At 42.2% G+C, this 24109-nt stretch overlaps 1 protein-coding gene across 15 annotated transcripts in view; it reads left to right on the top strand.

Annotated features, from left to right (window-relative positions):
- Positions 1–929: 929 nt before the first annotated feature.
- Anks1b (ankyrin repeat and sterile alpha motif domain containing 1B) overlaps positions 930–24109 on the top strand; it is a 1165904-nt gene continuing 1142724 nt past the window's right edge. For 3 of the 15 annotated variants that reach the window (XM_017594833.3, XM_008765241.4, XM_017594832.3), the window contains exon 1: positions 960–1853. In XM_017594833.3, coding sequence (XP_017450322.2) covers positions 1720–1853 — 134 coding nt within the window. In that variant the 5' untranslated portion in view covers positions 960–1719. Of the gene's footprint in view, positions 1854–24109 lie in introns of all 15 variants that reach the window. The other 12 variants (XM_039079046.2, XM_039079047.2, XM_039079048.2 and 9 more) reach the window with 8 other exon arrangements.

Below are 24109 nucleotides of genomic sequence, written 5' to 3' on the forward strand. Positions count from 1 at the left end.
CTCTTTTACCTGCTGAGCCATCTTACTAGCTCCCAGGTCTAGTTTGTCAGCCAACGACTGTGTGGCACCTTGTCCTTTTCTGGACCTCTAACTTTAGTTCTAAAGTAATATTTAGTAATGACATCCAGTTCATCGGGTTCTTGTAAACGACGGTCACATCTTTTCCTTCCAATTGACCACAAGCTGTCACAGGAAGTTTCAAAGGAGAATAAGCATTCGTTCTCTAGCACAGGCAAGGAAAACAGCCAACAAAATCAAGGCAGCCATGCACAATGAACTGCTGATGATATATGCAAATCAAAGCAGTTCTCTCATCCATGCCCATTTATATTTTTCCTAGGGTGGATGTGGAAGAATTTCCAATGAGAACCCTTTTTCTGGTGCTTGCACAAGTCAGCAGATCTCCAAAGCCCAAGTAAAATTCAGGCTGATTAAAACCCCTAAACAACCTGCAAAAGTCACAAGGCATTCAGTGGTTCAGACACTAGGATGAAACAAACCTCTTCTGCCTCTTCCAAGGGCGGACATCTCAGACTCTCACCAGGGGCCAAGCAAGAGGATGAAATATCCTTCAAGTCCCCTGCACTGGGACAGAAACAGCAGCAAAAGCGCCCCTTCCCAGCATCAGGTATCTCCATCCTAGTGGAAGATTTCCCCCAAGTAACGCTACTGACTGACTCTGGGCTCCAGGCAGAGAAGGCGCCTCAGCAGCTAGCCCGGTGATCTCCAGTACTCACACAGTTAAACCTCTTCCGAGGAGACGGGAGAAGTGAGCAGAAGCGGGGTGGGGGGTTGGGGGAGAAGAGAGAGGAGGGAGAGGGAGCAAAGAGCGGGGAAGGAGGGAGGAGAGCGGAGGGAGCACGGAGGAGGGAGCAAGGAGGGCCCCGCCCACTGGGCACAGAGCTGCACCCCCCATCCCCGCCCGCCCCACGGCCGGCCCCGGGCCGCACCTGCCGCGCGCACACGCCCCCCGCGCGCCGAGCCTCCGAGCTGCCGCCGCCGCCGCCCTCCGCACGCACCCGCCGCGGCTCGCCCGCACAGCCCGCACAGCCCAGCCTCGGCGCGGGCCGCAGCCACCCCAGCCGCGGCTGCCGCGCTTCTTGCAGCCACGGGCCGCGGCCATCGCCGCCCTGAAAGAGCCGAGCCTGCCGGGCGCAGAACCCAGTAGGGTCCAGGCTGGGCGCTCGTAAGCACGGGCCGCCTCTGCCGTTGTGGTTCGCTACCCTCTAGCTCCCGGGAGGACGCGCTTGACTCGCTCCTCATCAGCCTCAGAGCTCCGTGTTGCTCCTCAGTGCCGGAGCATCCTTCCCTGTGCTCAGCATCCTCCTGTCAGCGCCGGAGCATCCTGCCCAGTGCTTGGCATTCTCTGTGCTCAGCGTCCTCCTCCGAGCTCTGCATCCTCCTTCCGTTCCTCGGCAGCACCCGGGCCCAGTCCCCACCCGCTCGCACCCCACCCGCGGGAAGGAGGCCTCGGGAATGCAGGGGAGTGGCTGTGGGGGCGCGTCGCCGCTCGGCCAGCCCCTCTACCCAAACACGGGCTGCTCCCCATTGTAAAGCTGCTCCGGGAGAAGGAGGACGGCGTGCTGCTCCCTGTGCGGGGCTGCGGGGAATCTCAGCGTCCTTTTAGGGTGGGGCGGGGAGGGCCCTGGCTTTTGGGGAGTGGACCTGGAGGAGGACCGGAGCAGGGAAAGGACTCTGTAGCGGACTCGGTGAGAGACTATGGGGAAGGACCAGGAGCTGCTAGAGGCTGCTCGTACTGGCAATGTGGCTCTGGTCGAGAAACTCCTATCTGGCAGGAAAGGAGGGATCCTGGGTGGTGGATCCGGACCTCTGCCCCTGTCTAATCTGCTAAGGTAAGAATTGGCACCCACTGCGGGCGCGAGGGGTGGTGTTCTGTACACCCCTCGTTAGCATTGTGATGGGTACGTTCTCTCCTTAGGGTATGGCACCTTGGAGATGTCAGCGATTCATTCTTAAATTAGGCAGGAAAACAGACCTTGTGTGTGAAGTGGAGGCAAGAGCCTCCCAGTCAGACTGATGGTTTAGACTCTTGGAGTAATTTTAAAATAGCTTTTTCCATCAATGCGTCAATCAGCTACTTTTCTCCAAGCTGTGGTGCAGAACTTGTACAGGTCCTGATGTTGCTAGAAGAAAATCGGCATGCCCATTACTGTTGGTGTTTGCAGCTGTGAAAGCCCACCCCTACTAGTTGGCTCTTTAAATGAGAAGCTGTTGGATGCTTGCAGTTACCCTGTGACAGCCACAGGCTCCCTGGATTGCTGCTACCTTTTCCTGCAGAAGGCATCAGCGGTGGGTTATGATCCCACAAAAACAAAGCCTGTGGACCTTCCGAGGAGATGTCAATCAGGACTGTGTAAAACTTGATGAGGCAGGTGAGGCAGCTTTAGGCAGGACTTTTAGTTTCCCCGGACACGGCTGAGTGAAACTCAGGCTGCTGGAAGCCACATCCGGCTTGGGAAAGTGTGTGTGGAATACAGCAGAGGCCTTTTAATGTCAACATGTTGCAGGGGAGACAAATATTGCTCAAAGGCTCTTTCTAAGGTGACATTAAAAAAAAAAGTCAAGGTCTTTATTCACCATACATAAGCTAGGGAGAGCCGGGTTGATTTGTGTGTTTGGGAAATTATTAAAAGTTGAATTGTACGAATGAAATCGCCTAGGAGGCAGGAAGCCCGAAGAGCACTCATTAAATGAAATTCAAGGAAATCTCTTCAGTTCTCAAGTTGTATTGCTTAGTTTGTCCTGTGTAGTTTTGGAAGCGTCTGTCATCATGCATAGCTCTATGTTAAAACATCTCTTAGGCAACTTAACGATACCTGTAAAAAAAAATTTAAAAGCTGAAGTGATTTTTTTGCTTAAAAGTATTTTGTACTACTTTTCATAAAAAAAATAAAAAGTACATATGTTTGGTGTGTGTGCGTGCGTGTGTGTGTGTGTGTGTGTGTGTGTGTGTGTGTGTGTGTGTGTGCTGTGTATGCCATCTAGCCCATTCAGAAAACAGAGGACAACTTGTGAGAGTCTGTTTTTTTTTTTTTTCTTCCCTCTATCATGTGGATTCAAGAAGTGATACTCAGGTTCTCAGGTTTGAGAGCAAGCAAACATCGTTATCCACTGAACCTTCCCAATGCTGTGACCCTTTAATACAGTCCCTCCTATTGTGACACCCCAACCATAAATTACTTTTGTTGCTACTTTATAACTGTCATTTTGCTACTGTTACCAATTGCAAGGTAAATATCTATGTTTTCTGGGAGTCTAAGGCAACCCCTGTGAAAGGGTAATTTGACTCTCAAAGAGATCGCAAGCCCTGGGGTTGAGAACTGCTGCTCTGACCTCTTGTGCTGATGTCCCTAAGTGTTTGATACAAACTTTTGCATGAAAATATTGTGTTGTATACACAGTTTCCCATAGGTTGTGGTCAAATGGTGCAATTAATTACACTATTGTCTCTAGGGAAAGGAAAAGGTTGTCTTACAGTGAAATGAACATAACTGAAAAAATGGTGAGTTTAAAGAACCATAGACTATTATATATAATTGGTGACAGTGACATATTGGAATGGTATTTCATTGCAGAACAATGACTGTGTGTAGACACTCTGCCCCCCAGTGGGTCTTAGACTTAGAAAAGATAGTTATTCTGTGTGCCCCATTTTCAAATACAGGTAGGTAATATACATATTTTAGACTACAGTTCTGATGTTTACCTCTAGATACTTTATAGAAAAAGTCAGCTACAGTTTTAAGTGATAAGTGAACCAGGTGTGTTTGCAAAAGTATCAATGCATAAGTGTAAAAATGATTCTGGCTGTGTGCTAAAACCAGTTCCTTAAAGATTAAAAATTAATATTCTTAGAAAATAAAGAATTCATTAGCAATGAGAGATTTAGTTAATTTCATTGACACAAAGTGAAACAAATGTTTTTTTTTCATATACTCCCTTCTCAGTTGTGTTATTTTTGAAACAGAAACAGTTGACAAGTTTTAGGGTTAAAGCACCAAGTATTTAATGCTAGTAAATATTTAAGCCAGAAAAGCACGAGCCACAGTGTTCATCTGGAATGGATCTTCTTTATTACTGATTTTGTTGGGCGGCCCTGGTAGCTCTATAGGAACACGCATGGAAAACGATGTATTCATGGGGACAGTTTGAATCAAGTTGCAAACCCCACAACTAATGGCAGAACCTTCCAGACTTGCATTTACTTACCTCACACTGACCCAACAACTCTCATATGTCTTTTAGCAGAATAGGAGCTGCAATTGTATTTAGGCGATCCTTTGAATAAAATGTTTCTAAGAGGACATATTTTATGTGGTTATCACCTTATCTCATTAATGCTTGCCATCAGAAACTTACAGGGTAATGGAGGTGTGCTCTTCTCCAGCAAACATAATGGCACTCGGAAGTATTTTAATTTTTTTTTTCTTGGAGTGAGTTGTGGAATAGGTTAGTCAGTCTCTTCTGCTTGCTTTCTTACGTGTGTAGTATACTAATGGTGGCAGACTCTGGGGTAGAAGCTTGCATGTCTCATCCAGAGGCCAATACTCATTTCACAGATGAAAGACTAAAGTGTCCAAGATTACTTAATTAGTAATGCCAAGGATTTGAAATCCAGAGATTAAAATTTGCCTTACTGAATCTTCAGTCACAGACAAGAATTTACTTCGTTTCCAAAGTTTAAGGTGTGTGATCAATTCGGAAAGTCCAGTCTACATGTCTTTTTTTGTTTTTGTTTTTTTTCTTTTTAAGCCGTAAATAATCATTACACTTAAAAATCATTTGCCAAGAAAAAAATATATTCCTGGACTGTTTGTTTGAGACCCAATTGGATAAAAGTTTTTCAGAAGATACTTTCTGTTTACTTGTGATTTACGACGCCAGCTGTGGCTACGTCACAAGGAGGTTGGCTTGAGTGACATTGTAGTTTTTAGCGGGCGTAAGAATGCCTTTAAATGACTCCAAAAAGCCATACTCACTGTGAAACATTGCAAGGTGGAAATAGAAGTCTATTTCTGGGGCTTTTGTGAGGATTGAATGACACAAAAAGTAACAAATAAAGAACACTGAACACATAGGTGTTCATTGTTAAGAGTTAGGGTTCCTCCACGGCTGCAAAGCCCACGAGACACTGTGAGACTTGATTTCTTAAGGCCTTATTCACTAAACTGGGAAGAAATTGCCACACTAAGTTTTTCACTGGAATCGGAATCCTCAGGTAGAAAGGGGCCTTTAGTCCAAGTTCTTACATGGTGTAGGGGTTTCTTGTGCAAATGATCTGAAGCACTGTTAACGTTGTTAGTTATCCCGAGCACCGTTAATATTCTCAATAATTAGACCCAGTGCACACACGTGCCTGTTTTCGTGGTAGGATCTTGTTATCTTTCTGAGGCTGCTCTTGAACTCAGCATCCTCCTGCCTCAGCCTCCTGAGTGCCAGATTACAGGCATGCTGCTCTGCGCCTGGCTACTCTGTTTTACCTTTTGATCTCTATGATCACAAAACATTACCTTTTTTATTGACCTGAAATCCACTTTGTTGTAACTCCCAGCAGCTGGTACTGGCTTGGCTATATGGGTCAATCCAAAAAGTTTCCGAATTCATCTGCCAAGACAGTTCTGCAGGGACACGCATTTAACTGTAGTGTTTCCTCATAAACCCACTCCTTTTCATGGTAGAACTTCTCTTGACTTTAACTGTTTGTGACTATAAGGTTTATGGGTTAAAATTCAAATTTTCATGTCTTTTTAAAACCATCCTTTTCAGACTGTTGAATATTCTCAGATTTCAAAATGCCTCACTGAAATATAGCAAAAGTCATAAGAAATAAATAATCTGTACTAAGTGTCAGTGTAGAATGAATGGCATGGGGTTGATATACTGGTGTATAAAAAAACCAATTGATTATAGATTGATTATAGAAGAGCTTTATCATAGCTTGATTATAGTTTCATAAGAAAAGTAACAGCAAAGACTCACAATGTACATCTATATGTCTAGCTATGGACCACAAAAATGGAGGTAGTATTTATCTTTGAGCGATGGGGCTGCGGGCTATTTTTATTTATTTTTTTGATTGTGCTTTCATGGATTATGCAAAGAGACTGTGTTGCATCTATTAAAATAGGATACAATTAAACGATGACCACTGCATGATTGCTCTAAGACTTTGCTATAGGCCAAGCTTTTCTGAGTCACAAAGTTGACGTTGGTTCCTATTATCAATGAAATCTTCCAAGTAGTTTCTCTTCTAACAACCTGTGAAGCCGTAATTCCCACATCTGGTACTTGTGAAAGTGTTGCTTAAATTCAAGTTACTCTTACTACATTTCATCTTGTTTTACCCTCTGTTTGTAACCTGTGTGTATCTTTTTGGACTCCCGAGTCTGCTTATCAGTGTGTTCTTCCCATTCCCGCAGAATGGGAACTTTATAACCATAACCAGAAACCAACACACCCTAAGAGAGTCCCCAAGAACCGCTTTTCCACCTATGCAGTCTCTGTGGTAGTTTGTGCCTGGCATTTCTTCTTGCATCGGAACTATGAGGTAAACCCGCCACTGAGCTGTTCATGTTCAGTACACCAGGAAGAACACTGTGAAGTGTTCTACTTATTGTCTTTCTAAATTCATGCCACAGTCTGTTTGTGGCATTTCCTTGAGCTATCCCTTTAGTCGTACGACTGTAAATTCGAACGAAGTCAGTGCAACTTGCTTCTCTCTGTGAGTGAGCCTTTTGTGACTCTCGATCTGGTGAATAGTCCTTCTACTTGAATCTAAATCTTCCGGGTCTGGATATCTAACACACACTTCTTTTAAGAAGTTTAAGTTATATTTATTTACTGCACATATATCTATATGGGGGTGTGCATATGGAGATCAGAGGACAAGTTGAGGGAGTTCTATCTTTCCTTCTACCCTGAAAGTCTAAATGGCTCTCAGCCTATGGGTCCCAACCCCTTTTGTGGTGTCAAGTGACCCTTTCAAAGGGGCCGCACAGCAGATATCCTGCGTATTAAATATTTACATTGTGATTCCTAATAGTAGCAAAGTTACAGTTATGAAAGTAGCAACAAATACACACACACACACACACACACACACACACACACACACACACACACACACACACATATGCTGGTCAGGAGTCACCACAACAGGCAGAAGTGTATTAAAGGGTTGCAGCTTTAGGAAGGTTGAGAGCCCCTGGTGTGGAGGATTGAATTCAGATCTCGAGGCTTAGTGGCAAGTGGCTTTACCCACATAGCCATATCAGTAGCGCACACTTGCTCCTTTTAAAAGCAGCCCGGCTTCTATTACAATCTCTCTGTTTGCAGCTTTATTATATCCCTTTATCTGTGTGTCTCCTTTAGCTGGATAATGATCCTCAACAGGGAAGATAGAAGAAAATAGGACTAGGAAGAATCAAATATGTGACATTGTTATGAACAACAGAGGACTGTGATGACATTGATCTATGGGTTTACACTGGCAGATCCTAAGATGATGTTAGTGAATGTTTACACTCTGTATTCTTCAAACTTCACCTTTTCTCTGGAAAAGTAACTCTTTACTTTTCTCTAGTCATCTCCCTTTCATTTTTAGAGAAATTTGAGCTCACCAGAGTTCTCAGGTTGGGCCCCCTTTCCCTTTTCTATTCAACTTATATACATAAAATTTTGTCTTCTGAAACTTACATGCTTCACAAAACAGCTGCAAAACCTTTAAAATATAATTTTGGTACACTCTTTTATTCTAAGCAAAAGTGATTTGCATTTGTAATGTAATGTATTTTAATTTTCCACTGATATTAAGAATTATTTATATTTTAATAAAGCAAAAAAGAGTTGCTAATACTTTAGATTTATTTAGGTTTTCTTTTCCTTACCTTTCTTTTCTTTTTTTTTTTTTTTTGAGAATATAAGTACACCGATTCTTTTTTTTTTTTTCTTGGGCAACATAATTAGAATTAGAAAACAAGCAGCTACAAGAAGGTTCTTATTGAATCTCTTTTCTGTTTTCTTTCTTTTTTTTTATTAACTTAAGTATTTCTTATTTACATTTCGAGTGTTATTCCCTTTCCCGGTATCCGGGCAAACATCCCCCTCCCCCCTCCCCTTCCTTATGGGTGTTCCCCTCCCCATCCTCCCCCCATTGCCGTCCTCCCCCCAACAGTCTAGTTCACTGGGGGTTCAGTCTTAGCAGGACCCAGGGCTTCCCCTTCCACTGGTGCTCTTACTAGGATATTCATTGCTACCTATGAGGTCAGAGTCCAGGGTCAGTCCATGTATAGTCTTTAGGTAGTGGCTTAGTCCCTGGAAGCTCTGGTTGCTTGGTATTGTTATACATATGGGGTCTCGAGCCCCTTCAAGCTCTTCCAGTTCTTTCTCTGATTCCTTCAACGGGGGTCCTATTCTCAGTTCAGTGGTTTGCTGCTGGCATTCGCCTCTGTATTTGCTGTATTCTGGCTGTGTCTCTCAGGAGCGATCTACATCCGGTTCCTGTCAGCCTGCACTTCTTTGCTTCATCCATCTTGTCTAATTGGGTGGCTGTATATGTATGGGCCACATGTGGGGCAGGCTCTGAATGGGTGTTCCTTCAGTCTCTGTTTTAATCTTTGCCTCTCCCTTCCCTGCCAAGGGTATTCTTTTTCCTCATTTAAAGAAGGAGTGAAGCATTCACATTTTGATCATCCGTCTTGAGTTTCGTTTGTTCTAGGGATCTAGGGTAGTTCAAGCATTTGGGCTAATAGCCACTTATCAATGAGTGCATACCATGTATGTCTTTCTGTGATTCTTGTTCCCCTTTTAAAGAATGAGTGAAGCATTCACATTTTGATCATCCGTCTTGAGTACACCGATTCTTAATTTCCTCCCTGTCTCACTCCTGTCTCAAACCCTCCTTGATGTTTTCCAACTTCATGGCCTTTTTTGTTGATGTATGCATGCACATATACATTCCTAAATATGACCTGTGCAGTAGTCTGCTCTTCCCTAGAGAAGTCAATTTCTTCCACTTTCAGCATTCCTTAGTTGACTATAGTTTTTTTTTGTTCGATTTTTAATTTACATTTCAAATGTTACCCTCTTTCCCAGTTTCCCATGCATAAATCCCCTATCCAATCCCTACCACCCCTTCCCATCTTCCTGCCCTGACATTCCCCTACACTGGGCATCAAGCCTTGGCAGGGCCAAGGGCTTCTCATCCCACTGATGTCCAAAAAGGCCGTCCTCTGCTACATATGCAGCTGGAGCCATGGGTCTGTCCATGTGTACTCTTTAGATGGTGTTAGTCCCTGGGAGCTCTGATTGGTTGGTATTGTTCTTATGGGGTTGCAAACCCCTTCATCTCCTTCAATTCTTTCTCTAACTCCTCCATTGGGGACCCCATTTTCAGTTCAATGGTTGGCTGCAAGCATTCACCTCTGTATTTGTCAGGCTCTGGCTGAGCCTCTTAGGAGACAGCTATATCAGGCTCCTGTCAACATGCACTTCTTGGCATCAGCAATATTGTCTGAGTTTGGTGGCTGTATGTGTATGGGCTGGTTCCCAGGTGGGGCAGGCTCTGAATGTCCATTCCTTCAGTCTCTGCTCCAAAGCTTGTCTCTATATCTCCTCCTATGAATATTTTTGTTCTCCCTTTTAAGAAGGATGGGAGCATCCATACTTTGGTCATCCTTCTTCTTGAGCTTCATGTTGTCTGTGGAGTGTATCTTGGGTAATTCAAGCTTTTGGCCTAATATCCACTTATCAGTGAGTGCATGCCATGTGTGCTTTTTTGTGATTGGGTTACCTCACTCAGGATATTTTCTAGTTTCATCCATTTGCCTATAAGTTTCATGAAGTCTTGTTTTTGATAGCTCAGTAGTACTCCATTGTTTAAATGTACCACATTTTCTATATCATTCCTCTGTTGAGGGATATTCAGCTTCTGGCTATTATAAATAAGGCTGCTATGAACATAGTGGAGCATGTGTCTTTTTTGTATGTTGGAGTACCTTTTGGGTATATGCCCAGGAGTGGCATAGCTGGATCCTCAGGTAGTACTATATCTAATTGTCTGAGGAACCTCCAAACTGATTTCCAGAGTGTTTGTACCAGCTTGTAATCCCACCAACAATGGAGAAGTGTTCCTCTTTCTCCACATCCTTGCTAGTATCTGTTGTCACCTGAGTTTTTTTTTTAAAGATTTATTTATTTATCATATATGAGTACACACACACCAGAAGAGGGTATCAGATCTCATTACAAATGGTTGTGGCTGCTGGGATTTGAACTCAGGACCTCTGGAAGAGAAGTCAATGCTCTTAACCACTGAGCCATCTCTCCAGCCCCTGAGTATTTTATCTTAGCCATTCTGACTGGTGTGAGGTGGAATCTCAGGGTCGTTTTGATTTGCATTTCCCTGATGACTAAGGATGTTGAACATTTCTTTAGGTACTCCTCAGTCTTGAGTTCTTTGTATATTGGATATTAGCCCTCTATCAGACTTAGGATTGGTAAAGATCTTTTCCCAATCTGTTGGTTGCTGCTTTGTCCTGTTGACAGTTTTCTTTGCAATTTTATGAAGTCCCATTTATTGATTCTTGATCTTAGAACATAAGCCATTGGTGTTCTGTTCAGGAAATTTTCTCCAGTACCCATGTGTTCAAAGCTCTTTCCAAGACTATAGTTGTGTGTGTGTGTGTGTGTGTGTGTGTGTGTGTGTGTGTGTGTGTAGGGTTAAGACCATCTCCTTTGCACTTGGACACTCACTATTGTTGTTGAGCTCATGTTTTGGCAGACATGTTGGTGAGTCTGTATAATACATGTAGGCCTGTATATAAATATACATACATAGTTTAATTTTTCTCCTTTGGGCTAACAATGCTCCTTCCAAGAGTAGAGATCACCTTACAAAACCCCCAACACCAGGGAAGCCATCTTTTGAGTTGTCCAAGGTCAGTGTTGTCCAAGGGACTTCCAAACATATAGGCTATTGCTGTTGCCCTTGGTTCCCCTCAGAGGTGGAAAGCGAGTCTTCACTGCTGGAGACACTATGCACTTGAGGTTCAGGATCCAGAGGCCCCTGATCTGGAACTGACCCAAACGAATGCTTCTTTCCTGCAGACTATCTTTCATAGTACCAGAAGATGCCATGCAACCTTCCAAAGGAGAGGAGTAACCAACCCTTCTACTGAGCTCTGACACCTATGAACCACAGCATTGACCCCAAGGGTGCACTAGTGGCATGCATGTCATAGCAGTAGCCAACAGCTCTCTAACTTGACTTAAGATCCACTTCATAAGAAGGAACTCATCCCTGTACTGGAAAGTCAACTAGCAACCCAGAGTGAGCGAAGCCATGGGTCTTGAAGAGGAACCTACAACCACCACTTTACTAAACCAGCATAATCCTTAAGTACACTCCAGATGTTCTTCTTAGTCTTTTTTTTCAATTCTTTAAAGAGTTGAGTGCTATGTGTAGTACATTTCATAAATTGTTGTTGAACATAAAGGATTCACTTCTTAAGATTCCCCCGTGGGAAAAAGTAAATTAATAAGAAGTGGGAAGAAACAGTTTTCTGGTCACCAAGGACATATCAACCAGTTACCTTACAGTTTCTCAAATTTAAAGGTTTTAGTGATAGGTAGAAGGAACTAAGAGGTGACTAGAAACAGAAAAAAAACCAGCCCTGTGATTTTCACAACTATTTGGGGAGCTAGATTAATGGGGATCTGATAGGAGAAACTTGCTTTCAAAGATGCTGCATTTATTAAGTGGGGTGTACCACACATAGAGCAGTTAAACCTCCTGAAGATGTTATGTCCATAAAAATAGTCAAGTTCCAAGGGGTTGTCTATTTTAGTGATGTTTGAGGCAGTGATTGCACTATTGTGCTCAGGGAGCAATGTCTGCCCAAGTGAACAGTGCCAGCTGCATGATGGGTGTAAGGAACGAGGAGCGGGAGTTTTGGCATTGACCTCCTTCTCTATGAAGTAGGGCTTTCAGCTTCCTCTTTAAAATGATGGGATGCTATGGTGGCAGTAAGCTAACTCAGTGCCTGCTTGTCATCTTGTCTTTCTGTTCTGTTTTCTTATGATGCCAGGAAAACCAGGGTATCCTACATGCTAGATGAATGTCCTGCCATTTACCTTCACCCACCGGTTCTGGCTAGTTTTGCATTGCACAGTTCCTAGGGGATGTGCACCTCAGTGCATGGGAGGGTGGGTACAACTCTGCCCTGACATCAACAAGGACTGACCAGTGCTCAGCAGAGTGTCGACCGACTTTAGCAGTTTAACTTCTTAGGTGACAGTAAACAATCTGGTTAGTTCAGTGGTCCACTGGAAATAGCTTATTTTGCATATGGAATAATGTAAATGAAGGGGTAGAAAAGATGTGATTTCAATGTGCAGACCTGGAAAATATTTATTACATTTTAGTGAACTTGGTTTCCAGTTTAAGCACATTGCAGAATTGTCTAGTTAGTTAAAATATGATGTTTTGGTTTCTCATATGTGGGTTTGAAGAAATATCTTACATTTGAAAAAGCAGGCTTACCTGCACGGTGTTCTCCCTGATGGGTGTGATGAACAGACCATGCGAGTTCCATAGGCAACGCCACCCAAGACCTAATGACTCTCTTGTGTAATTCCTGTCTAGGAACTCTTCCTAGAGCCAAGTTTTCTTCCAGTTTTACTTCAGCAGGATAGCAAGTCGATTTCATGTTTTTTTTTCCTTTTTGTAAAGTTAAGTGAATCTTTGAAATAGATTCTTTGAGAGAGAATGAAAAAGAAGTTTGGTTAATGGATATGGTTTTGTTTTTGTTTTTGTTTTTCTGGTTTATTCTACTACAGTGCTGGAAGAGTGTTAGTCTCTGAACCTGTTTCTTTTGTTTTGTTTTGTTTTAAAGAAACATTTATTTTATGTATGTGAGTACACTGTCTTTGTCTTCAGACACACCAGAAGAGGAGAGCAGATCCCATTACAGATGATTGTGAGCCACCATGTGGTTGCTGGGAATTGAACTCAGGACCTCTGGAAGAGCAGTCAGTGCTCTTGACCACTGAGCCATTTCTTCAGGCCCTCGAACCTGTTTCTTATGAGCACTGCTTTCTTATTAAGTGGTAGTGTCTTCATGTATCTAACGGAACATTGATTTACTCATGCTATAGGCTTTGGAGTCTGTGAGAGAGTAGTTTTATGTTTAAAGAGGGTAATGACTTCTGCTTACAAGACCAGAGTCAGTCTGCTCACACTGGTTACCATTTAATCAAAATGGACAGATCAAGTCGTGGTTGACGGCTTTGGGTCTAAACGGGCCGCCTCAGATCCTGCTTGGTATTTCTCTTTCTCATGCCACTTTTCCTATATGCTTCCTTACTCAACTACTCTCAAGAAGGTGAAATGGTTTCTATACTTTGCTAATTATTGTAGACTCAATTCAGCCATAGTTTTTCTTCCAATTGTCCCTTCCCTAAAGGGAGACAGAGGTAACTGGTTGGCTTTTTGTCAGATTAACATAAATTAGAACCACCTGTGGGCACGTCTTTGGTTCATTTCCTTGATTCATGAGTGTGTGGAAGGGCACAGCACAAGCACATCATGGGTGGTGCCCACAGTGCTGGGCAGGTGGTTCCGGGTTGTATAAGAAAGCAAGCTGAGCAAAGCCATGGAGAGCAAGCCCGTAGGCTGTCTTCCTCCAGGGTGTCTCCAGCGGCTTCTGTTTCAGGCTCAAGTTCTGGCTTCCCTTTATGAGGCACTGTTAATGGTATGTTGGAGTAAACCATTTCTTCCCTTGTCACTTTTGGTTAGTGTTTGCTTACAACAGAGAGATAAACAAGAAGAGAAGGAAAGCAGGGAAGCGATCCTGTGAGCGGTAGAGCTGCATTGTGGGAAGTAGAGTAAGAACAAGTATTACACCTTTAAATTAGCAGTCTAGCCTGGCAGTGGTGGTGCATGCCTTTAATCCCGGCATGGGGAGACAGACAGTTCTCTGTGAGTTCAAAGCTAGCCTGATCTATAGAGTAAGTTCCAGGACAGCCAGGAACCCTGTCTTGAACCCCTCCCCCGCCTCCCTCATCCCCCCAAAAGTTAGAAGTGTGTGGAGTGTTCTTCCGGCAGCTTTGCTGTCTTGTCCACCTCAGGGGTTACCATCCCCCTTAACCTGTGAAGGAGCCAGCGCCCGGTGCTCTCCTCCTCTTTACCTTCACTCCAACCTGCTCCGGGGAGTGGACAGTCAAGTGATACGGAATCGAGGTTGATTGGTAGAGCTTTTAGGAAGAAAACATCTTTTATTATCCTCATTGTAAGAGACAACAAAACCTTAGGCAGAAATAGCATAGCTACGCTGTGCAGCTCTGTGGCCGAGTGAATGGAATAGGCTTTGCTTGGTTCATAAGAGGGGTTAGATGAAGACGTTGTTATCCCTCCTTCTCGAAAGACCGAAGAGGAAAGAGATTTATTTGAGATGCGGCTGGTGATAAAGAGTCTCTTAAAAAATTTAGTTAATTCCTAGAAATTTTTTTTTTTTAGTAGCACTGGGGCTCAAATATAGGGCATGCTAGACATGCCCTTCGCCATGAGCTACATACACTCCTAAACTTTTGATTGGATGGATATTCAGAGAGAAACATCTAGTATATTGTTGTCTGCTTCCAGAAGTTACAGGGGACAACTGTGCAGTAGAATCAGGTAACAGTTTTAATATCTAATGTGGCTTGAGATTTGAATCAAAATGTTTTAGGTAGACTTATTTTTATTTGGGAATATTTCGTGCTGCAAGTTGATTTCAATGTCCATGTGACTCCGTGAACATTATTGTACATTTGAAGTTTTGCCTGGGATTCCAGTTAGCATTTTTTCGGCGTTGCTAGCCTTCCCCCTTTCTCCTACCTCTTTCTTCCTTGTTTACTTTTTGTCCCTCCCTCCTCTTTCTCTTACTAAATTACTCTTAGCCACTTAGGGTTTTTGCTTTGTCCTCCTCTTACTAATCTACATTTGAAATACCTATGTCATATACAGATATATTAAACGTAATATTTAGTGTTTCAAAAACACTGAAGAGGGCTGCATTTACTTTCAGGATTGTCTGTTTCATACAGATGCCGGTGTGGAGACCTATGAGTAAAGAGCTATGTGTTCGTGGGAGCAGTGAGGACTATGTAGGGATGGCATACTGTCATCTTTGCTCTGGCAAACTGTCAGCTGACTTGTGCATTGTTTCTTGTTGGGGGTGGTCTGTCATTCTGAACATTGGAAGATATTGAGGACATTATCAGAGGAAAATGGGAAAAGTTAACAAGTGGCCGTTAAGCCGTTGCTTTAGAACATCAAACAGGTTTTTGACTGTTATGTATTAGGGTGTACATAGACCAAACTCGATTCAACCAAACGCATACTCTCTGACTGGCCAACTCAGTCAGGGATTTAATAGAACAGACAGCTCATTATTTCAATGGGTATTGATAAGGGGTTCTGCGGGTCCTAAACTTGACGGGGGTATCTTTTCTGAGTCCCAGTACTAGCAGATGGAAGAGGTTTATGAAGAGTTCGAATTCGCTGAGGTGTAACCCACTGTGTATTACCACACAGTACCACCCGAACACTGGCACAAAGAAAGACTTAAAATATTAAAACCTTTTCAATTCTGCACGGGAGGAGCATGCAGAGAACCTGAGACGGGAGGTGCTGCTCCAATCTTGTAGGACGAATAGAAATTTACTGGACTGACAAGACTAGGAGACGGATACTTTAGGCGGAAGGAGCAGTATATCCAGTGACAGTGTGTGGACATGAAGAATGTGGTTCAGAAATGTTGCAAACAGTCTGTTTTCGTGGACAAGAAGTAGGCCTAGAAATTGAGGGATTTCTGGGGGTTCCATAAGGAGTTTTAACTTACCTTGAAGGCAATGTATATGTATTAGCTTCTTGGTTTTCTTATGTAATGCATCGGTTATCCACTTATTATAGCAGCATGCCTGAAAACTTTCGAGTAAAAACTTAGAAGTTACTTACCATCTTTATTACTTGAGAATTTTCCCCACTAGCAGGTTCTATGTACTTATCTCACAAACCATTCAATTTTGGATTCTGGATTTCTCGTTCAATAGTTTGTGATGTGTTTCCAGTGTGATTACTTAGTCTCCATAATCATATTTTTTTCTTTTTTCCTTTTATTCTTCTCCCACACATTACATCCTGACCACAGTTTTCCCTTTCTCCACTCTTCCCAGGCCCCTCACCCCACCCCCAGAAAAGAGGGAGCCTCCCAGGAGGTCAACTAAACACGGCATAAAAAGTTACAAGAAGACTAGACACGAATCTTCATGTCAAGGCTGGACGAGGCAACCCAGTAGGAGGCAAATGAGTCAGAGACAGCCCACTGTTAGACTCTCACAAGAACACCGCCACAGAACCATAACATATATGCAGAGGACCTTGCTCAGAGCCATACAGGGTTCAGATTGTCCCTTTGATGTCTGTGATCAACGTACGAGCCCTGCTTACTTGATTCTCTGGTCTGTGTTTTTGTGGTGTCCTTGAGTCCTGTGGCTCCTGAAACTTCCCTCCCCTCCCATCTTCTACAGATATTCCCTGGCTCTGCCTAGTGTCTGGCTGGGTCTCAGCATCAGCTCCCATCAATTACTGGATGACACCTCTGTGGTGACAAGTAGGATAGGCAAGTTTACTTCTATCCTGGGTCTCTGGGCCATCCAGACAGTGTCAGGTGTGGGTTCTCTCTTGAGCTATGGACCACTCAAGTTGTACCAATCGTTGGTTGGCCTCTCCTGCAAGTTGTGGGCCACCATCACCTCAGAACATCTTGGAGGCAGGAAGGATTGTAGGTTGAAGGTTTTTGTCTCTGGGTTGGTGTCCCAGATCCACTGCTGGAAGCCTTGTCTGGTTCTAGAAGAGGGCCAGTTTAGGTTCTGGATTCCCCATTACTAGGATCTTCACTAGAGTCACTTTTGACAATTTCAGGGAGTTTTTATTGTACTAAGCTTCCACATTGCTCCCTAAATGCCCCCACAGTACTCCTCCACTCTCTGGTCCCTCTGAGTTCCCTGGTAGAGTTTTTGGGGTTGGCTTATGTTTGCTGTCATATCATCTGTGAATAGCAATACTTGGATGTCTTTCTTCCCAATCTGTATCCCCTGGATTTCCTCCAGTTGTTTTATTGCTCCTGATAGAAAAATCAAATTTTATATTGAATAGATACTTGGGGAGTGGACAACCTTGTCTTGTTCCTGAATTTAGTGGAATTGCTCTGAGTTTCTCTCTGTTTAAGTTGATGTTGTCTATAGTTCCCTGTAAATTGCCTTTATTATGTTTTGGAATGTCCCTTGTAGCCCTGATCTCTCCAGAACTTTTATCATGAAAGGGTGTTGGATTTTGTCAAAGGCCTTTTCAGCATCTAATGAGATGATCGTGTGTGTGTGTGTGTGTGTGTGTGTGTGTGTGTGTGTGATTTTTCTTTTAGTTTGTTTATGTGGTGGATTCTATTAACTGCTTTTTCATATGTTGAACCATTCCTGCATCTCTGGGATGAAGCCTACTTGATCACTGTGGATGATGTTTTTGGTGTATTCTTGGATTCAGTTTTCAAGTATTTTATTGCTATCTTTGCACCATTCATTGTTCATAAGTCAAATTTGTCTGAATTTCTTTCTTTGTTGAGTCTTTTTGTGGTTTGGGTATCAGAGTGATTGTAGCCTCATAAAATGAATTTGGCAAATTCCTTCTGTTTCTATTTTATGAAGTAATTTGAGGAGTATTGGTGTTAATTCTTCTTTGAAGGTCTGGTAGAATCTTGTGACTAAACTGTGCTAAAACCATCTGGCACTGGGCTGTTTGTTTGGGAGACTGTTTTTAATTAATCATTTTATTCATTTGCATTTTCAAATGATATCCCGCTTCCAAGTTAACCCTCCACAACTCTCTCTTCTCTCCTCTCCCCTTGCCCCCTATGAGGGTGCTCCTCTTACTCACTCACCCATTCCTGCCTCACTGCTCTAGAGCTTCCTCCTACCCTGGGGCATCATGCCTCCACATGACCAAGGGCTTCCCCTCCCTTCATTCAGATAAGGCCATCCTCTGCTACATAGGTATCTGGAGCAATGAATCTCTCCATGTATATACTCTTTGGTTGGTGATTTAGTTCCTGGGAATTCTGGGTGGTCCAATTAGTTGTTATTGTTCTTCCTATGGGGTTGTAATCCCCTTCAGCTCCTTCAGTCCTTCCCCTAGCTCTTCCACTGAGGTCCCCAGGCTTAGTTCAATGGTTGGCAGTGAGTATCTGCATCTGTATTGGTCAGGTGCTGGTAGAACCTCTCAGGGAACAGCTATATGAGACTCCTGTCAGCAAGTGCTTCTTGGCATCAGCAATAGTGTGGGAGCTTGGTGTCTGAAGATGGCATGGGTCCCTAGGTGGGGCAGTCTCTGGATGACCTTTCCTTCAGTCTATGTTCCATCTTTTGTCTACATCTTTCCTTTGGTGAGGTACATTTCTGGGTTAAAAATTTCGAGATGCATGGGTGCCCCCATCCCTCAACTAGGGGCCATACCTATTTACTTGAGGTGTTCTCTACAGGTTATCTCTCCCCTTTGTAGGGTATCTGCTTTTATTTCCTTAGAGGTTATAGTTCCTTTTAAATTGTTCATCTGATCTTGATTTAACTTTGTTAACTGGTATCTATTCATTTCTTATAGATAGTTTCTAATTTTGTGGAGTTCAGGTTTTTAAAGTATGACCTAATGATTCTTTGAATTTTCTAGGTGTCTGCTGGTATGTCCCCCTTTTTGTTTCCAATTTTGTTAATTTGGATATTCTCTTTCTGTCTTTTAGTTAGTTTGGATAAGGATTTGTCTATCTTGTTGATCTCTTCAAAGAACCAACTCTTTGTTTCATTAATTTTTTGTTTCATTAATTCTTTGTATTGTTCTTTCTGTTTCTATGTTATTGATTTCAGCCTTCAGTCTGATTATTTCCTGTCATCTACTCCTCTTGGGTGCGTTTGCTTCTTTTAGTTCTAGAGCTTTCAGGTGTACTGTTAAGTTGCTAGTAAGATGTAAATTGCTGTCTGTAAGCAGATGAGGGCCGTATGAGATCTCTTCCTTTCTGTAGGTAGGCACTTAGTGCTATGAACTTGCCTTTAGCACTGCTTTCATTGTGTCACATAAGTTTGGGTACATTGTGTCTTCATTTTCATTGAATTCTAGAAAACCTTTAATATCTTCCTTTATTTCTGTTCTGACCCAGTTTTCATTCAGTTGAGAGTTGTTCAGCTTCCATGAGTGTGTAGCTTCCCGTTGTTTCCGTTGTTGAAATTCAGCCTTGACCCCTGGTGGTCTAGTAGGATGCGGGGGTTATTTTAATTTTCTTGCATCTGTTCAGACTTTCTTTGTGAATGACTACATGGTCAATTTTGGTGAGATTTCTGTGAGGCACAATGAAGAAAATGTCTTCTTTTGTGTTTGGATGAAATGTTCTATAGAAAACTGTTAAGTCCATTTGGTTCATAATGTCTGTTAGCTCCAATATTTATCTGTATAGTTTTTGGCTGGATGACCTGTCCTTCGGTAAGAGTGGGGTATTGAAGTCTCCCACTATCAATGTGTGAGGGTCAGTGTGTGATTTAAACTTAGTAATATTTCCTTTACCAACCTGGTTTGCCCTTGCGTTTGGGGCATAGATGTTGAGAATTGAAAGATTGTGTTGATGTATTTTTCCTTTGATGACAACGAAATGTTCTTCCCTGTCTCTTTTGATTAATTTTGGCTTGATGTCTATTTTGTAAGATATTAGAGTGGCTACGCCAGCTTGCTTCTTAGGTCCATTTGCTTGGAAAATCTCTTTCCAACCGTTTACTTTGAGGTAATGTCTATCTTTGATGTTGAAGTGTGCTTCTTGTATTCAGCAGTGGGATGGATCCTGTTTTCCCATCCATTCTACTAGTGTGTGTCTTTATATTGGGGGATTGAGCCCAATGATATTGAAAGATATGAATGACCAATGAGTGTTAATTCCTATTATTTTGTTGCTGTTGTTGTTGTTGTTGTTGTTGTTGTTGTTGGTGGTGGTGGTGGTAGTGTGTGTGTTTGTGTGTATCTTTTCCTTCTTTTGGTTTTTCTGGTGTGAGATTATTTACTATGTTTTCATGGGCTTAGCTAACATTCTTGAGTTAGAGGTTTTTTTCTAGTACCTTCTGTAGGTTGTGGATAGATATTGTTTAAATTTGACTTTATCATGGCATATCTTGTTTTCTCCATCTATGGTGATTGAAAGTTTTGCCAGGTCTGCATCTGTAGTTTCCTAGAGTTTGTAGAGCATCTGTCGAGCCCCTTCTGGCTTTTGAAATGGCATTTCCATTGAGAAATCAGGTATAATTCTAATAGGTCTGCCTTTATATGTTAGTTGACCTTTTCCTATTACAGATTTTAATATTCTTTCTTATTTTGTTTGTCTAGTGTTTTGATTATTATGTGGCGATGGAACTTTCTGGTCTAATCTACTTGGTGTTCTATAAGCTTCTTTTACCTTTATAAGCATGTTCCTTTTTAGGTTAGGAAAATTTTCTTTTATTATCTTGTTAAAAATATTTTCTGGGTTTTGACCTGATATTTATTCTTCTCTTTCTTCTATTCCTATTATTCTTAGGTTTGGTCTTTTCATAGTGTCCCAGATTTTTGGATATTTTGTGTCTAAAAATTTTTAAATATAACATTTTCTTTGACTGATATATCTATACCTTCTATTGTTTCTTCCATGTCTGAGATTCTATTTTCCATCTATATTATCTTGGTAATGTTTGTGTCTGTAGTTCCTGCTCCTTTACCATGATTTTCTATTTCCAGAATTTCCTCATTTTATGTTTCTTTTTTTTTATTGCTTCTACTCCCATTTTCAGGTCTTGATTAGTTTTATTAGTTTCCTTCAAATGTTTTTTATCTTTCTTGGTTTTCTAGAAGGAATTAATTCATTGCCTCTAATTTTTTTATTTCATTTCTTTGGTATTTTCTTTTTTCTATAAGGGGACCTCTGTCATTGTCATAATGTTGCTTTTAAGGCCCCTTTTGGGTACTGTGTTGGAATAGTCTGGGTTTGCTATAGTAGGATAACTGGATTTTGGTGGTGACATATGGCCTTTACTGCTGTTGACTATGGTCTTACACTGATGTGTTGGCATTTGGCTTTGGGTGATCATAGGTTTACATGTGATTCTATGTTTTTGTTGGATGAGCATTTTGTTGTTGGTTTTTGTTTCTTCTTTGGTCTTCTGGCGTTGGTAGCTGGTGGTTGAGTAGAGAGTCTCTACCTGAGTAGGGGGCTGAAGTCCTAACTCAGAGGCCATACTCTGGTCTAGCAGGGGATCCTCTGCTAGAGCAGGGGTTCTGGCTATAGGTGTGGTATTTACCTTTCTGACCCTCTGTGTGGCCTCTGAGCAGGGGACTTCCACTAGAATTGTGGCCCTAAGTATAATTTTTATTGCTGTCTAGTATGATTCTTCAGAGACTTCCTGTACCCAAACAACACATGCTTGTTAAGTCTGCATTTCCTGAGCTTACCCCAGATTCACAGAATTTCTATGTATAATACCTGGAAGTATGCATTTAACTGATTTCCCTAGATGATTACATATGTGCCCTAAAGTCGGGAACCTCTGATCTGACATGCATACTATTATTTAATCATTTCTATAGGCTGTGGAGTGAGTTTTACTTGCTTTGTGTAAGTAATTCTGCGAATGTCTTCGCAAGCCACCGTTTCCACCGACTGCATCTTTAGGATTCACATCTAGAAGTGGAACTGCTCCTGTTGTGTTTCTCAGGTACACTGTATTATATATGCTGGACAGCTGATTCTCACAACAGTCACAAAAGGCCATCGCTAGCCTCATCTTCCTCTATGGGACGAGAAATCAGGAAAGTTGCATAATTTGCCCAAAGTTATACTTAGTAAGTAACAGATCCGAGATTCAGATCTGGGCATTTCTGACCCCAGAGGTCGTCCTCGTTGCTGTTTTGCTTCTTAGTTACGTAAGGATCAATGCCTGTCCTGGGTTAGAGAGTAAAAATAGCAATATACCTTAGTATATAAATAGTACTTTTCCTGTAAAATTATATAGCACCTCATCTCCATTCTAGCAGCGTTCTCAGTTTTGTTTTCCTTTGTTGACAAGTTTCTCAGTAATAGCGATAGTTAGCTTTATTTTTTTTCTCGACACAGACAGTAAAATGAATGTTAAATAAAGATGTTTCAAAATTTTTCTTTGTGAACCATTTTATTTTAAAATAGTACAATTGTCCTATTAAATTTTTACTTTTTGCATTAAGGTGTGTGTGTGTGTGTGTTTGTGTGTGTATGTGTGTATGTATATGTGTGTATGTGTATATGGGTATGTGTGTGATTGTGTGTGTGTATGTGTATGTGTGTATGTGTATATGGGTATGTGTGTGATTGTGTGTGTGTTTGTATGTGTGTATGTATATATGTGTATGTGTATATGTGTGTATGTAGGTATGTGTGTGTTTGTGTGTGTATGTGTGTTTGTATGTGTGTATGTGTATGTGTGTATATGTGTATATGGGCATGCGTGTGATTGTGCGTGTGTGTACACCAGTGAGTTTAATTTGGTTTTCTTATAGAAGCATGGGCAATTTGCCAGTGTCTACATCATTCCAGGAAAATACCCCTCTCTCTCCTTGGCAACCATTAACTGCCTGTAAGTAAGCCCTCAGGGAGGCGCACAGTTCCTAAGCTTCTCCCCATCTCCAAATGTCTTGGGGGTTCAATCTTATTGAAAGTCTTTTTGTTTTCAAAAAATGGTTTAATTTTGTTCATTCTGTGTCTCCACAAGGGTGGCGCTTTCTTTCCCTCCCTCCTTGTTCACACAAAGGAGGAGGGTGCGGTGTTTTCAGGCCTTCATTACATGATCCATCTTCTTCAGGCCAATAGATCCGAAAGTCTAGCAAGAGAAAGCGCCAGGCAGTGCATCCTCAGAGCCTTCACATCCCCTCTTCTGCTCCATTCACTGAACTTGGTGCCTCTTTGGCTGCTGCTACCTGAAACCCAGGGCTACCACTGTATTGGCAAATCTTTCTATACTTTGTTTTCATCCTCTCAAGGAGTATATGCTCATTCTAGCCACTTCTGTGCTGCTGTAACAAATACATAGCAGGAAGAACTGATGGCAGGGTTGTGTAAGTGGGAGACTCTGGCTTCAGGGCACTGTCATGAGGGAAAGGCATGGTAGAATGGCTGGTGGCAGCAGGAGATAGGACAGGAGCTGTTCACCTGGTGGCTGATCAGGGCGCAGAGGCAGAGGTAGCTCAAAGAGGCAACCAATCTCCATGAGCTGGGCTTCACCTTCTAAACACGCCACAGCCTGACAAAACAGAGCCACTAGCTCTGGGGAAGGTGTACAAAACATTAGTCTGTGAGAAACACTTTAAATTTAGACCACAACACTAATTGTCATTAAGAAGAGAAGTAAGCAGAGGTCGAGGGTTGGGGAATAGGAAAAAAAATCTTGAGTTCTGATTTTCAATGTAAGCTCTCTACTCAATGCGTAGGCCTAGTTAAGGTATCTAACTGCTTTGCGCTTTGGTCTCTGTATGTGTAGGATAGGATGAGCATATCTTATTGAGTTACCGGATTAATTCCGGTTGTTGCCTGCTTTGGTCTGAAAAATATTAGTTGAACTATTCAGAAATGAACAGTTCATCGATTTTAAGTAACTTTTATAATGTCTATTATCATTTTACTTATTTAGTTTGTTTTTTAAAACTGTGCTTTATTTATGTTAGGTTTTTATCATAGGCACATTCGGTACCGTCAACAATTTCTGTTTTGGAACACACCCGCAGTGGATAAGGAAGATAGTTGACCAGGAGAACTGAGATCAAACAGTGAAACCTGGTACACAGGAAGGGGAAATACTTTTATTGATGTACATCTATGACTGTATAAAGAATAAGTCAACAAGCAGTCATAATTAGTAATCTAATGATAAATATCACATACTTATTTGAGTGGGAAACTCTAGTAATTTTGCATTGTACCAGGTCTGTGTGCATGTGCATGTGTGAGTGTTTGTAGTGTGTGCA

This window comes from Rattus norvegicus, chromosome 7 (genome assembly GCF_036323735.1).
Source record: "Rattus norvegicus strain BN/NHsdMcwi chromosome 7, GRCr8, whole genome shotgun sequence".
NCBI lineage: Eukaryota > Metazoa > Chordata > Mammalia > Rodentia > Muridae > Rattus > Rattus norvegicus.